The sequence below is a fragment of the Antrostomus carolinensis genome, unplaced genomic scaffold (genome assembly GCF_000700745.2).
Source record: "Antrostomus carolinensis isolate BGI_N321 unplaced genomic scaffold, ASM70074v2 scaffold7575, whole genome shotgun sequence".
NCBI classification, from domain to species: domain Eukaryota; kingdom Metazoa; phylum Chordata; class Aves; order Caprimulgiformes; family Caprimulgidae; genus Antrostomus; species Antrostomus carolinensis.
Window position 1 is genome coordinate 57,045 of NW_010315711.1, and position 14,177 is coordinate 71,221.

Consider the following 14,177-nt stretch of genomic DNA (forward strand, 5'->3'; position numbering starts at 1 on the left):
AGAGACGGTTTGTGCATCTGCAGTTCATGGATCAGTAGAAACTTGGTTGTTGTTTTAGAATTTGGTAATTCTGAGGGATTCTTGAGCTGTTCTCTACCCTTCAGCAGATCCCATCTTTGGGAGGCATAACTGAATTGAAGCACCTGAAATTATTTTCTTTCCCAAAACAAGAAATCTATGGCTGGGCTTATATAGCCTTTCTCTTACTAAAGCCCTGCAAAGAACTTCCATGGATCTGAAATTTTAAGAACAATTCAGCATAGTTGTGTAAAAGGGAAATGTTAATTTTAAATACATCCTAAACTTTCTTCTTATTTCTGTGTTGTCTTTTCCCTGTAAATTATGCAGTGTATGGAAAATAAAATGAAACTGAGTAGTTCATACCATAACACTTTTCCCCCATAATTCACTATAAAGTATTACACAACTCTTTCTGTGAACACAAAATGTGATACTCTGAAGCTTGGAGAATTAAAACAATTCTAAGAATAAGATGTTCCTGTTTAGCATCTAGCATACTTAAATTTCTCACCATTCCTCTTCCTCTTTTAGTAATAACTTTTAGCATTTTTTTTTGTGTGATAAACTAAGCCCTTAACAAGTTTATTTTTACTGACATTAGGAATGTAGCATACAATGGCATGTATAGCAGTAGAGCTATATAAATTCTAGCTGGTTTATTTTAATAAAGTGTTCTCAATTCATGGGTATTGATAACTTGCTCTTAAGAGAGTTAAAAAGAAGCTGCTTCTCTTAAGAAATAATGATGAAAACCCTTCAGAAATGTTGCAATATTCCTGTATAGGCTTGAACTCCAGATGAAGAAAAGAGGTGGGAGGATTGCTTTAGGCATCAAGCTTATTTTTTTAGCCCAGTTATTGCATGTCTGGTGATATCAAGAGGAAATAATTTTATAAAGGAGAAGGCCAGAGATGGAAGCGATGAGATGCAATAGAGGGTCTTGCTGGCTGTTCTACAAAGTACTTGATGATTGCTGACAGGGAAGCTGAAGGTTTCTTTCTGAGCCTTTCAGTTGATTTAGTACTGTTCCCTGACTCAGTTACCCCATAGGTCATCTGTCTCTTGTTTCCATGCTCTATCTAGAAAATATTATTAGTGTCAGTAAAATAATCCATTAAAAATGTAAATCAATTAAAAGTGGTCCCACAAAACACTGTCAGGGGTCAATTGGCTGAATAATCCTTGAATGAGCCACCAGCCTAATAGAGTCTAGTAAGGTTTATATTACCTTAATAACCTCTTCATCTGTCAGTCAAGTTTTTCTTCTGTATTTCAGTGTAACTGTTTAATTAAAAATGTGTTGATGCAGCTACCGTACTGTTTCCAGCAAGCATAACATCAGTTTGTTCATTCCTGTTCTGTAAAAACATATTTGAATGTGCCACTTACTAATATTTCTGCAATTAAAAAAGCCTTCCCCTCTTCCTCCTTCTAACAAGAGGTTAAGTTTACCTAAGAATTTCTGCTGGGACATGTGCTTACATACGTGTTTTAATCAGTTTTCATTCCTGATACCTGTTTTCAGGACTGTTTACATATGTTGCTATAGTATTTGAGGGTGTTTTATAAGCAATGTTATACATAGTCATTCATCTTATGCTTATGACAAAAAAAGGCTTAAAACCAAATTTAAGTTACTTGGGTGCGATTAAACATAAATCACGCTGGAGGCAAAAGTCAAGGCCCCATAGGACTGTTCTTTACATGTTTCAAACTAGGAGGGACAGTGCAACTGAATCTCTACTTCTTGTTACAACAGCATCTTCAGAGCTTTAATTCTTTTTCGGGAGAATGGCACAAAAATTGTGGAAACAACTTTGCTATTTGCACTTTAGCAAGAGTAATTTGTTTTATTCAGCCTTGCTATGCATGAAAAAGGGAAGAAAGAAGATTGCTTTTAGTATCTTGCACTACTACTCTAGCCAGTTGCATTTTAGGATGTTTTTATTAGGATTTTCCTCAAGCTGTAAATAAACATAGGCAAAGTGAAGAACTATCTTACGAAGATGTTAACTTCTAAGACTTTAGGAAAGCATAAATTCTTGAAGATGGAGAAGTTTGTAAAACAGCGTGTATAAGATACTGATGTTCTGTTTGTTTTTCCTATAGACATCTGGGATTCCCTCTGTTGCTTCTTGGTTCTATAAAATGTCTTTAGGACCAGAAATTCAACATGGTGAATTTCTCCCCATTTGATGTGAAAAGTTAAATATAAATGAAGCAGGTGTTTACAAATGACTAGCTTTCATAAAAGGGGGGAGAAAGCAGCATGATGCTGTGCAATGGTCGGGATTCTGCATCAGGGAAGCGTAAAACTACTAGGCTGTTGAGGATATGGGGTGATCCAGTGAGGATTATGTCCATTTGTTTCTGTGTGTCCTTGGATGAAAACTGAATTGTCACAGATCAGAAATGCGTTTGACTCCGTGCATGAAATGTTTGTGCACAAATGATTCCTGATGCTGTTTAAGAGCTAGTGCTGTGCCTAGCTACTGCTTTTATGTGACTACTAAGGAATAGTAGTTAATACTAACTATGAACTGCTAGGAAAACTGTTCCTATGTAAGATAACATGAAATGCTCTTTACTGACTAGATACGAGTTTTTCATATATCATATGTATATAAGCGTGGGTATATGGAAATAAGTATAGCTTGGCATCCTTGTAGCATGAAATGCATTAAGAATGGGTAAATAGATGTCTGGCACCAACATCTTTGGGGGAATACTTTCATTTTAAGGAAAGTAGCAGAACAAAACTAAAACACTACAATAGTTGTGGTAAAACCATAGCATTCAGTGTCTGAATAGATCTGTACAACAACTTTCATTGCAACTGGCAGTTTTACCTTTCATGCCTGTCAGCAGGAGAGGAACAAACTCAGCCTTTCCTGGTCCCATCCCAGTAATTTTGGAGAAATTCTTGTGTTACGCTCCAGCAGGATGAGCACACCTCTTTGCCTGCCTGTCCTTATAGCTTGTAGTTGTTTGCTCCCTCCATGGGATGCCTGAGGTTTACCTTCTGATGCAAACTTTAGTCACTTGATGGCTAAATTGATTTTGCACATTGAGATTGCCCTACAGAAGTATGTGAGAGTACCTGGAAACATTTTTATTTTTTTTTTTAAGTTTGAATATCCCTTCTGTCTTGAGTAAAATAGAAATATCTCGTGAAAAAAACCCAAACAACAAAACCAAAACAAACAAAAAACCCCCAGAAAATTCTCCCTATGGATTTAGAACTTTTGTCATCTTTAGAAACAAGCAAACTTTCTAAAAAAATCTAGAAAAAATTGTATTCCCATAAGAGATCATCCAGATACGCACAGAGAGCTTGAATTGCAAGACGTGGCTGACTGCTGCGTAGGCATCTAGCTAGCACCCTTCTAGCCTGACAATTTGTCAAGTTGTTCGTGGAAAAACAAAGCAATATTGACAAACAAGATGTGTAAACATGAAGCCACAGTTTTTTTTATTTGGAATTCTACTGTGGGAGCAGCATGCGTGTGGCTGGAGGACTACCTGCATTTTGTGGCCTGTACGCAGCAGATAGCATAGATGCTGCAGTATTAACCCCAACTCTGAATGGGTGAGAAGTAGTGCTGGGAGCCAGGCAGTGTGGATTGGCCTCTGAGAGGGAGGGAAGGGGTGTAGCTGTGATGCCTTAGATCCTGAAGGTGGAGTTTTACCATAATCTCAAAGCAGTTCATTGTAAATGTCTTTCTGGGTTGCAATAAATCAAATAACTTCCTCCAAAATGCCTGCTAGTACGAGATCATTTAAGCTGAATTTTCTGTAAGGATAGAGTAGTTAAGCCAGCTGCCTGGTTGTATACACCTACTGATTGTCAGCATGTTCACTAGTACAAAAACATTCACTGATCCTCTTGAGGTGTTGCTCAGTGTATTTCCAGATGATCTAAATAAATGCAATCCGGCCCTAAAGAGGAAGGATGCTCATCTAAAGGGTACCAGGTAGTATAGTTTGATCAGGATACAGGTCATGTAATCAGGTGCCTAAATAACAGTCCTGTTATAAGCCTCTTCAAGCTTTCTAAATGATGGATAACCCTCAGGGGGAAGGATGGGAGGAAAATGGATGATGCCCCTTCTCTTGGAATGAGGCCAAGGGAGAAAACAGATGGTTTGATGCCGAGTAGCTTAGCTGATGCGGTGATGAAGAACTCCTCAAGGGGTGCTCAAATTAGTTTTCCATGTGTGATGCTGCTCAATATGGAAACTTCCTTTTTCTGTCTACTTCAAGCATATTGTACGGATTCAATGTATAAACATCTAGGAAGATTCATAAGGTTTAAAGTGCAGTTTCTCGACTTCTGTCTGTTGTCCTTATTTGCTGGAGGCGTTGACTTAGCGCAGGGAAAAGCCAGATGTTAAGTGAACCTGCAAATATGAATCATGAAGACTATTCCAAATAGTCAGCTGCATGGTGGTGGTGATCTGTAATTCTCAATAGTGCTAAAAGGAGGACCTGTGTACTTCATTTTAGCAACTGCTTATGTATAGATGTATATGATAATCTTTTCCTAGGTTGCTTTGTATATTGTTCAAAGAAAAGGGTGGGTTTGAGTCCCCACATTTCTGAAAATGTGGCCCTCTTGCACTTTGCTGTTATGTTTACATTTGATATTTAACAAAACCACGACTTCTCTTCCTGTGCCTGCTATGGAAATTTTAAATATTTCTTAAAAATATAGGATGTTGCCATTTTTAAGTGACAGTGATGTTTGTAATGAATACTAGATATTATTTTCTTCGTATTTGTCTTTTTGCAAAAACTGCTGTGTTTCTTCAGTTACAGAGTGCCCCCATGTCCTTTGGCAGTTGGATTAAAGAATTTATGAATTTTAAACAAGTAGCATTGTGATCCTGTGTTGCTTGGCTTTGGGAGGCTGTTGTTAACGTAACCAGGAATAAATGTAGCAGTTTGCAAAGTAAGCGAGACAGGGAGGTTTCCGTAGTATTTCCTGTAGTTCCTAGGGTGCAAAGCGATTCAAATGAGCTGCAAAGAAACATTGAGATTAGAGGAAGTTTCTATGAATATGGACAAAAATGACTAAAATGTGTCCTATGTACTCGGTCTTTCCACAGCTTGTAAAGCCAGTTAAATTTAACTAGTTTCAGGTTTTGTGGAACAGCAGCAAATGAAAGAAGCTAAAGTAAGAAATGTTTGCAACAAGCTCTTTAATTTGTTTTGATGGTGCTTAAAGGCTTCTTTGTGAAAGTTTTAAATAGTTCTTCTGTTTTCACAGATCTACACAGAACTGCATAATTTGTTGGAACAAAACTTATATGGAAAGGTTTAAACTATACAGTTGCTTTACCTTGATATAGCTCTGTCCTCATCTTAATTAGGAAGATGTTAATGAAAGCTAAGTAGCTAAAAAGAATTATTTTGCTAACTGCACTTTGAGGTGATACAAGGGGTTACTGTTAACTCAAACTGCAGGTGATATTTAATACCGTATGAATTGGAGGAATGGGTATTTTACTGGCAGTTTTGTAGTAGTTGTCCATTCCAAATCCTGTTCCTGACACAGTGGATAAGCAAACGTGATTGCTCACTTTCCCTTTCTAGTTCCCCTTAGACAAGAACCTTGGCAATTAATGAAACTGGGTGTTTCATTTTCCCCTTTCAAAGCTGACAAGGGAAAGCTGTGAAGTTGGGTACACAGGGCATTGTACACTATCTGTAAATATAAGGATGACCTTCTGCAACCTTGCTGAAAAAACATTGCATCCTTTTTGCTATCTCCCAGGTAATCCTTATCCTGCTTGGCTTCTTGCCACCAGGAAGCTCAGTCCATGTGGCATCAGAACACTTGATTAGCAAGAGTGGCCATGTGGAACTGAGGTATCGGGTCTAATGTCCAGTTTCAATCAATCTATACTTAAATATATATTGAACAGGAGAGCATTTATTATATAATTAGGCATCTTTGCTAACAGTTGGTTTTGCTTATAGAGGAAGGTAGGCATGATCTGAATTAATAATTCTGTTCATTCAATCAGATTTTACCACAGAGTCTGTCTTTATTTATAATTATACTATAGAACATGTATTGTCTATTTAAAAAACTAATAATCTTAGACTGAAAAAAACAAAACAAAAGCAACACCACAACACAAAGACAGACTAACTCCAAAAACCCCCAAACAACAAACTTTGAAACATATTTACTCTAGTTTAAAACTATGCAACAAAAGGTGAAGCTGCTTCAGGGCATGCAAAAATGTGTTGGAAAACATGGAATTCTGGAAAGTGTTATCTTTGGAAAAACTGGTTATAAGCAATGTATTCAAATCTTTGTAGACTGTGTGTCTTTGACTTTGCTAATTGTTTCTCTAGATTTTTTTGTGAGTTTAATGTTTTGGAAGGTGTAGGAAGAACTTGTCATTTTAAGATTTCTATAATTTGTGTTTGGGTTTTTTTTTCAATGAATTGAAATGTAACTTCATGTGTTTAGAGCTCAAGATACATAACATACCCCTGTTACGGAGAAGAGCGTGTGTGTAGAGTTAACATTAGGGAACAACTCCGAAGAGCTCTCCCGTTACACTTCTGTTACTGTTTCTTCAGTTTCTCCTGAAGAAAAGTTGATACAAATGGCTAAGTAAAGAGAGTAATTTAAAATGTAACATTTTGATCCAAATATTGATACTCTTTCAGGGGAGTTTAGCTTTGGAATTTCTGTGGGGTTTTTCTTGTTTGTTTGTTTTGAAATTTCAATTAGATATTTCCTCTTCTATTCCATTGCAAAAGTATCAATATCACTATTTATTGCTGTGATAGGGTTTCTTTTTTATTCTGTGTAAGGAGAAATCTGAGCTGCCTGGACCTCAGAGATGATGATGATCACACTTTAGCTTGCTGGTTGCTTGGCCACTCTGAATATTCACAACTATGTTGAAAGTGTTGCGAGCCACCTTTTAAAGACCTCTGTTGAAAATTGGGAAGTTTGAGAACCTTGAAATGAAAAGGTGGGAATTGCATAAACAAGCAGAGCTCCTGAAAAAGTATTTTTGTGCTTCAGTAGATGTCAGACAAGTAAAAACCGGGCTCACACCATGCTGACTGGGAGAGGCAATACCTCAGAGTAATGATGAGTTGCAACAGAAACTGTCTTGACCTAGAACTTCAAATGTCCAGGAAACAGAACAGTTGCTCCTTGACTTGCAGACGATCTTTGCAGCATCAGTGCTTTTCTTCCACCCAAAGAAATATTACAGGTCTTAGGGCTGTTAAATCTCTGTCATACTAGTCAAGCATTCCTGACTGCATTTTCAAATTTCTAACCATGGAAACCATTTTATTTAATAAAATAGAAGTTGTCTTACTGTGTGCATTGCTTCTCTACTACAATTGGAACGTGCCTTCTTTCTGTTTTTGTGCTTCTCTGTAAAGAAATAATATTTTGGATTAAATTGCTATGTCTATATGTAAAGCTGAGTACAGAAGAATGAATTAAAATCCTTTTTCCCTGTCTACACTCATTTACATCTTCCTCATTAGGCTTTGGTCTCACGCAAACAAGATAGCAAGTATGATGTTTATTTTTATTTCTCTCAAATAACTTACCTTGTGCCCTGTTAGGAAACAATGTCTTGGGCTAAACTTAACATAACAAACTCAGGCAGTGAGCAGCGGTCACAGCCTGCTGAGCATCAGTGTGAGAGGCTGGTGCTACAATGGTGAAAGCAGCTTTAACTTCAGCAGCTGTAATAGGCTGCTGCACAAAAGAAAAAAAAAAAAAATAAAATAAAATTACATTCAGCTCTGTCCAGGAGTGAGGTGGCTCCATTATTTCTGGGAGGATGTGTGTTGAGCTACGGTTGTAAGTCTGTGTGTCCTCCCTGGTTAAAGTAGTTGCCATGTTACTTCTTTTGTTTTCTTTTTCCTCTGTAGGGTATTAAAGGTAAAGATGGCATGCTAAGATTTTTTATTTTTTTTTTCCCTGGTGTCACTTCACAAAATTACTCATCTCTCTTAGAAATACAGTGTCTGTTGTTTTCCAAAACCATTTCTGGTCTTTATGTTACTATGACAACTCTGAACTTCCAAATTTTGAGGTCAAAATTGCTCTTTTGAGAGTGTGTCCTGCAACTCAGTGCTGGGTTTCCTAGTTTCTTTGTTCTGTGCAACTAGGTTCTGCATGTTTGGGTTTCCACTCTAGTGGTAGTGTTCGGGGTTGGTTTGCATTTGTTGCAGATGGAAGGGTTTCCCTCTGGGTCCACTGCAACAGTGTTAGTCACTTCATGGGGCTGATGAGTTAATCTGAGTATTCAAGGATGGATATGTCCAAAATGCGCATAGTTGTTGCTGATGGGAGCTGCTGTTACTATTTTGGAAAGGTGAAAGACCGTCTGATGCCAGTAGGTTTTTGAAAGCAGGAGGAAATAGGGATGGGCAAAACAATCATCTTGTGGGTTTTAAAACTGTTACGGATTTCCCATTACAAACACTGTAAGCAGAGGTTTTAATTTTCTTGTGGACTGTTGTCCATATGATTTGCATTTCCATGTTTATAGGCACATTCCTCTGATCTCTGTGGTTTCACTAGTAAGACAGAAAAATATGGCTAAGTTTCTCAATATCAGAGTTCATAGCTGGTTTGTTATATATTGGTATACTGCAAACATTCATATTTGAGGAAAAAAGTAATGTATTATGACTTATAACATGCATTCAGAAAAAGCTTGTACTTTAAAAATCTTCAAAAGGCTTTCTACTGATACTTGTTCTCTTTATAAAAATAGTTCTTCATACACATCTGAAAACTAGTAGTTATTTGGAGTATCTGAATGTTTGACCACACAGCCTAAGAGTTTAGGGGCATGATTTTTAAATTTTTCTAAAAAGCCATCAAGCACCTGACTGTCACTGGGAAATTTGTGGTAAATGTATTTGGAAATAACACAGTGTCACAGGTTTCTGCAATCTGGAAAAAGCTTTAGTGTACTCAGTTTGATGGTGTAACTTGTTTTTCCTAAGCTATGATGGTGTTTTGTGTGACAGATACAAGCTGTTTAATTATTGTAGAATATCATATTGTTTTAGATTGTGTTTTAGATTGACAATTTTATATTTTTAAATGTGAACACTATTTAAAAAAACCCCACAAAAAACAAAACAGCAGCATTGCACTGGCATACCTTACTGTTGTTGGCTTAAGCCAAAACTCATAACTGGTTGCCTCTCCTAATGGTAAGGAGCATATCTGAATTACACAAGTTTATTCTGTTCATGTTGGCTTTAGAGTGGTGCAGAGGTTTGTTCTCTAGATGAAGTCTCTGTGCTGAGGTTCATAGTAGAAGAACTATAAATATTGATGATATGAATAATGTTGTTTTGGATAAATGGAGGGAGGAAGGAAGAAAAACTTGTTGCTGTTGTCTGTAGCTGCAGTTGCAGCTCTTAATATAACTTAATAGTTTACTAGTGGGATAGTGTGTGAAGTCAGATGGAGCTCAGACTAGGAAATAACAGGGTGATTCACTTTTCCAAAGCAACTTTGCTTTTCTTTTACTTTTAAACAACTCTTAATTGTAAAAGAACAGAGTAATGTAATTAGAAAATTGTTGTTGCTAACGATAACTTTTCCCCCTGCTTAATTTTTTTTTGTTGTACTTCAGTTAATGCATTACAAAAACACTTCAGTTAAGTAGGGAATGTTTTAAAACAAAGATTTTTTTAACATTTATTGCCATTTGACTTTCTCTTTTGACCGCAGGAACAAAAGGACACTTGTTTTCCTATTCTTACTTGGCCAGAATACAAATCAAAATAGTAAAATAACTACTGCATTTGAAGGGTGGCAGCTTTAATAAATCAGTTAAATACTTCAGAGTTCATAATTCTTCCTCTTTTCAGTATGGAGAATTTTTTATGAACACTTTAATGCTTTACCTTGAGTATTGCCTTGAAGGCTTGAGACAACGTGCAGCACTGTTCTGTTTATAGTAGCTGCAGAAAATTACTGATTTCCTCCATAAATCACTGGAAATGATTAGAAGTATGCATTTTTCAGCAAAAATAGCATCACACTGTATTACTGTCTTGGCTTTTTTTTTTTTTTTTTTTTTTTTTTTTTTTTTTTTTTTAAAGAATGCTGTTTGAGTGCTACAAACAAATGAATAGTTGTTATTACGGATTGTTATTAAAATCATTTAGATGTTGCTTTAGAGTGGTATGTTTTCCTGGCTCCAAAGGATCTGTCACCATATTCCAGCTTAATAAATCACTGAAATAGCATTGACTTATAGCTATGTGAAAGTTTAAAATTTGATGAAGTAACAATTTATTGTACAAGGCTACTAGTGGCACTGATTCTGCATATTTTAATGTAAGTATAGATTATTCATTCAAACAAAGCTGAATGAAAATGGTGACAGTGCACTGTTGGTGATGTTGCTGCAGAAAGGTCCCTTTAAGAAATAAACCCCATATCCTATGGCTGAATGCATGCCTCTTCTCTCCATGCACCATCTCCCAAACAGATTAATCAAACCTATCAAAATTTAACTTTATGAGACCACAGCTACAGTTTGTAGTTCAAAAGGAATTTAGAACTGCTATGAATGACCTTGATAATTGACACTATCTATAGTTTGAACTTCTATGAACTCAACTTGGTAGTGTTACTCTGAAGGGCATGGCTCTAGCCTTACTCAGTTTTGAATTTTTGAAGTATAACCAACTTTGGTCTTTCATGTGATGTGGAAAATTATGGCACTTTTTTCCAAGGCAATAATGAAGTTTGAAAGCTTGGTATTTGTGACACATAGAAGTACAGAACAGAACTATAAACATGTAGCAAATGGACAGATATTTCATCATACACACCCATCATAGAAATACCAAAAATCCAATACCTCCCTCAAACAGTGCATCTGACAGTGGGTGTGTTGCATTTTTATGTTCTCATGCTTTATAGCTAATCCATTTGCAAACGGGTAGGCATGAGGAGTAAGGGAGCCAAGCAGTCAGGCTCTCTTCCCTGCTATGTTATCAGACCAAGTGGTGCTTTTTGAGCAACCATGTCTCTTGTGGCTGGGAGTCAGGTTTGGGAGTTCTGGTTGAAGTTAGCAGCTCTGTTTCAGAAAGAAGAACTGGGTTGTTGGTGGACAGTTTCTTTAGAGAACTTGCAGCAGGATTTCTTGCAATCCTTTGCGTGGCTTTGGGATTTCCTAAGGCTACATGTTTGTTGGGAATGTCAGCTTTACCACCACACTGTGGGGATGTTTCTTCTCAAATGTTTATACTATCCCGCTGCAATGTGAGCCCTTTCTCCTCTGTGTTATGGTCACAATACACTTGCATCACTTGTGTTAGGTTTCTCATTCCTTTTCCTTCCTTCTGAAAAACTACTCCATATACTTCTGGAGTTCTAGGAACAGTAATAGAAAGAACACTATTACTCATCCTCTTGGTCTATTTTTCCTTGTTTCTTCATCTACTTAGTACTTTCTTCCACTCCTCTTTATTAACAGAGAGTAGCTGTGGGGAAAAGGGAGTCCCCTTCTAAAGGTTGTGAACACTCAGGTGGGACATAATCTAGTTCTTGAATCCAGGAGTTCTGCAGAAGGATGTTGTAACTGGCCATATCACAGGAAGAGAACAAAGATATTTTGCATTTGGAATTGCTTTTACAGCCTTCTCTGAATGTGTCAATATAAATTCAAAACGAGTCCATTGCAAATGGAATTTCCCGATGTAGGACAGGGCAAAATAAAGGAGATTTAGATTGTCAAATAGGCTACTTAGGCTGTTCCGCCTTAGGCTAAATAGGCTATTCCACTTGTTTTCAATTTTCTGTATAAATGATCCTATTCTTTTCTCATGGATCAAGTCAAACTTGATACTTTTTTATTCTAGATGTTTGTGGCAAATCACTGTCTAATTCTTGTTTATGTCTCAAATTCTTCACTCCATTGGAAAAGGTTTTCTTTGATAGTGTGTCAAAGCTTATTGAAGTACTTGACATTAACTACTATATTAAACATAAAATATTACAACCTAAAGTTGTCTCACTCTAGTTTATGTGACTGTTTTCTTTTGTCTGGGAATTTTACAGACATGTTGTAAGGCAGCTGCAGTTGGAAACCTGCTGCTGTGTCTTGGAAGCCAGCTGAAGTATCATTCTTTGTCTGTGCTTTCAAACTACTATTTGGCTGAAGACAGAGTAGTGATTCTTCAAGTCTGATATGGCAGAGTATGCTGATGAGGAACTGTTTTAACTGAGGGGGTTTATTTAATCAGTCTTGTTAAAATATTTTGACTGTTTAAGCTGGTCTGACATATCTCTGCAGAGCCAGGTCTCATTTCAATCTTGTTGAAAGGCAGTTTGTAGGCTATTTTCTTTTAAGACTGATGTTTTGGCCACAGACAAAAAGGTATCTACTTCTTTCTTCTGAGATTTTGTTGATTTGTTATAAACTGAATAGCAATAGCTGGGTACTTTGGATTAGCAAAAGGAAGCTCTCAAATGTGGTACTTCTAAAGTAGAATAGCATATTGCCTGGTAGAGGGAACACAATAACCAAGACTAATCTGTATAGACCATGTGTTTTCACCCTGCTTTTGTGGTTGACTTTGGGGAGTTGGGTACCTATAGCTCCTGCAATGATCAGATTAGGCTCTAAGTATACTAATGCCTTCGTGGTTGCACGTGCTCACCACCGCCTAAACTGGTATTAAGGAGGCCATGATTCGGACCCATAGTCTTGGGGTAAAACACTCAGGATTGAGGTGACTATAAGCATGTGTTACAAAAGGGAAGACCCTACCCCCAGTCCCCAGCTTCATGAGCTGGACCAAGTCATGCACTTCATGCTGGTCCATTCCTACTTAAATGCAAGCAAGGAATGAATGTGGCAGGCAGCATGTGGCTCAAATAAAGAAAAATCTACTAACCCTAACAAAAGTTGAGATTTGTTGCTGAACACTTTGTTCCTCTATTCCTTTCCTGGTATAGTGATTCCTGAATCTTGAATGCTCTGTTTGTAATATAAATGGAAATCAGTAGTTTGACAACAGGCTTTATATGCATAATATAGTTTCCTATGGATAAAGGTTTAAATTATGTAATAGAGCTTACTTAATATTATTTACTCCTTGGCCTCATTAGGAAAGGATGGAAACTGTACTATCCTCACAAGTTGCAGACTCTTAGACACTTTGATCACTGTTCTGATTGCCATTTGCATTGACAGCTGCTGTACTGAAAAGGAAGGGAAATGTGAAACCTGGGGGCCGTGTGTGATACGGTATCATGGTGCAGAACAGCATGAATCTGCGTTGTGTGCCATTACCAGACAGTAAATCAGCTGTGCTGTGCTAGAACCAGAAGCCAGTAGCTTTCACACTTGCTGCCTGTTTCCCACTCATTGTAAAGCCCTGCCCTATCACTTGATAGACTTGGAAAGGAAGCGCAGAGGAAGCGAGTGCCACTGCTGGTTCAAAATGTTCCAGGGCAACTGGAAAGTTTGAGCAATGGCTTGGGTGAGAAGAACAAGACCTTATTGACAGGGTTCAATCTTAGTCAAGTCTGTTTCCCATCACTTTCCTAAGTAATCACAGCCTTTCTTTTTTCATCTCCTTTGCAGTCTCTGGGTCTCCCGCTTTCACCTCCTTTTTATTTTATATATTTATTGATTTTAGTGGACAGAGCAACCAAGGAGAATGGGGAAGTTTACTTCCCTCTGATCCATCTCTGCCAAATCCTGGAGGAATTACTAATGAAAAAGATGGCAACTACATTAAAGGTAGCTGTCATACCCACCTTTGCCCCCATGTTTCTGCAGAGTTTCCATTGTGTATTCTTTGAATTTCTCCTTTTGATAGGGCGATGTTCTTTTCATTTGATGTACAGATATACATACTGTTGCAGTGATGCTATGGCACATGTGGTTTGTCATGTTACAGATGAACTGGTGTCATAGATTGATGGCTGTTGGGTTATGGCACTGTAAAATTATGTGGACACACACATATGTATGTGTAATGGGAGAAGTATGCAAGCTGAGATTTTGTTGGATTGGAGTTCTTTTAGGCTATGTAAGACTTCATGAAACATTTATAGTATAAAGTCACTAATTTTTTTCTAATGCTGCAGTTTTAAATGTACAGCAACATGCCCC

The 14,177-nt window shown here is 37.4% G+C and overlaps 1 protein-coding gene across 1 annotated transcript in view; it reads left to right on the plus strand.

The window, feature by feature from the left end:
• GMDS (GDP-mannose 4,6-dehydratase) overlaps window positions 1–14,177 on the plus strand; it is a 172,373-nt gene that overhangs the window by 57,009 nt on the left and 101,187 nt on the right. The window contains exon 2 of the mRNA XM_010168041.1: window positions 13,699–13,802. Within this exon, the coding sequence (XP_010166343.1) occupies window positions 13,699–13,802 (104 nt within the window). The remainder of the gene's footprint in view (window positions 1–13,698; window positions 13,803–14,177) is intronic.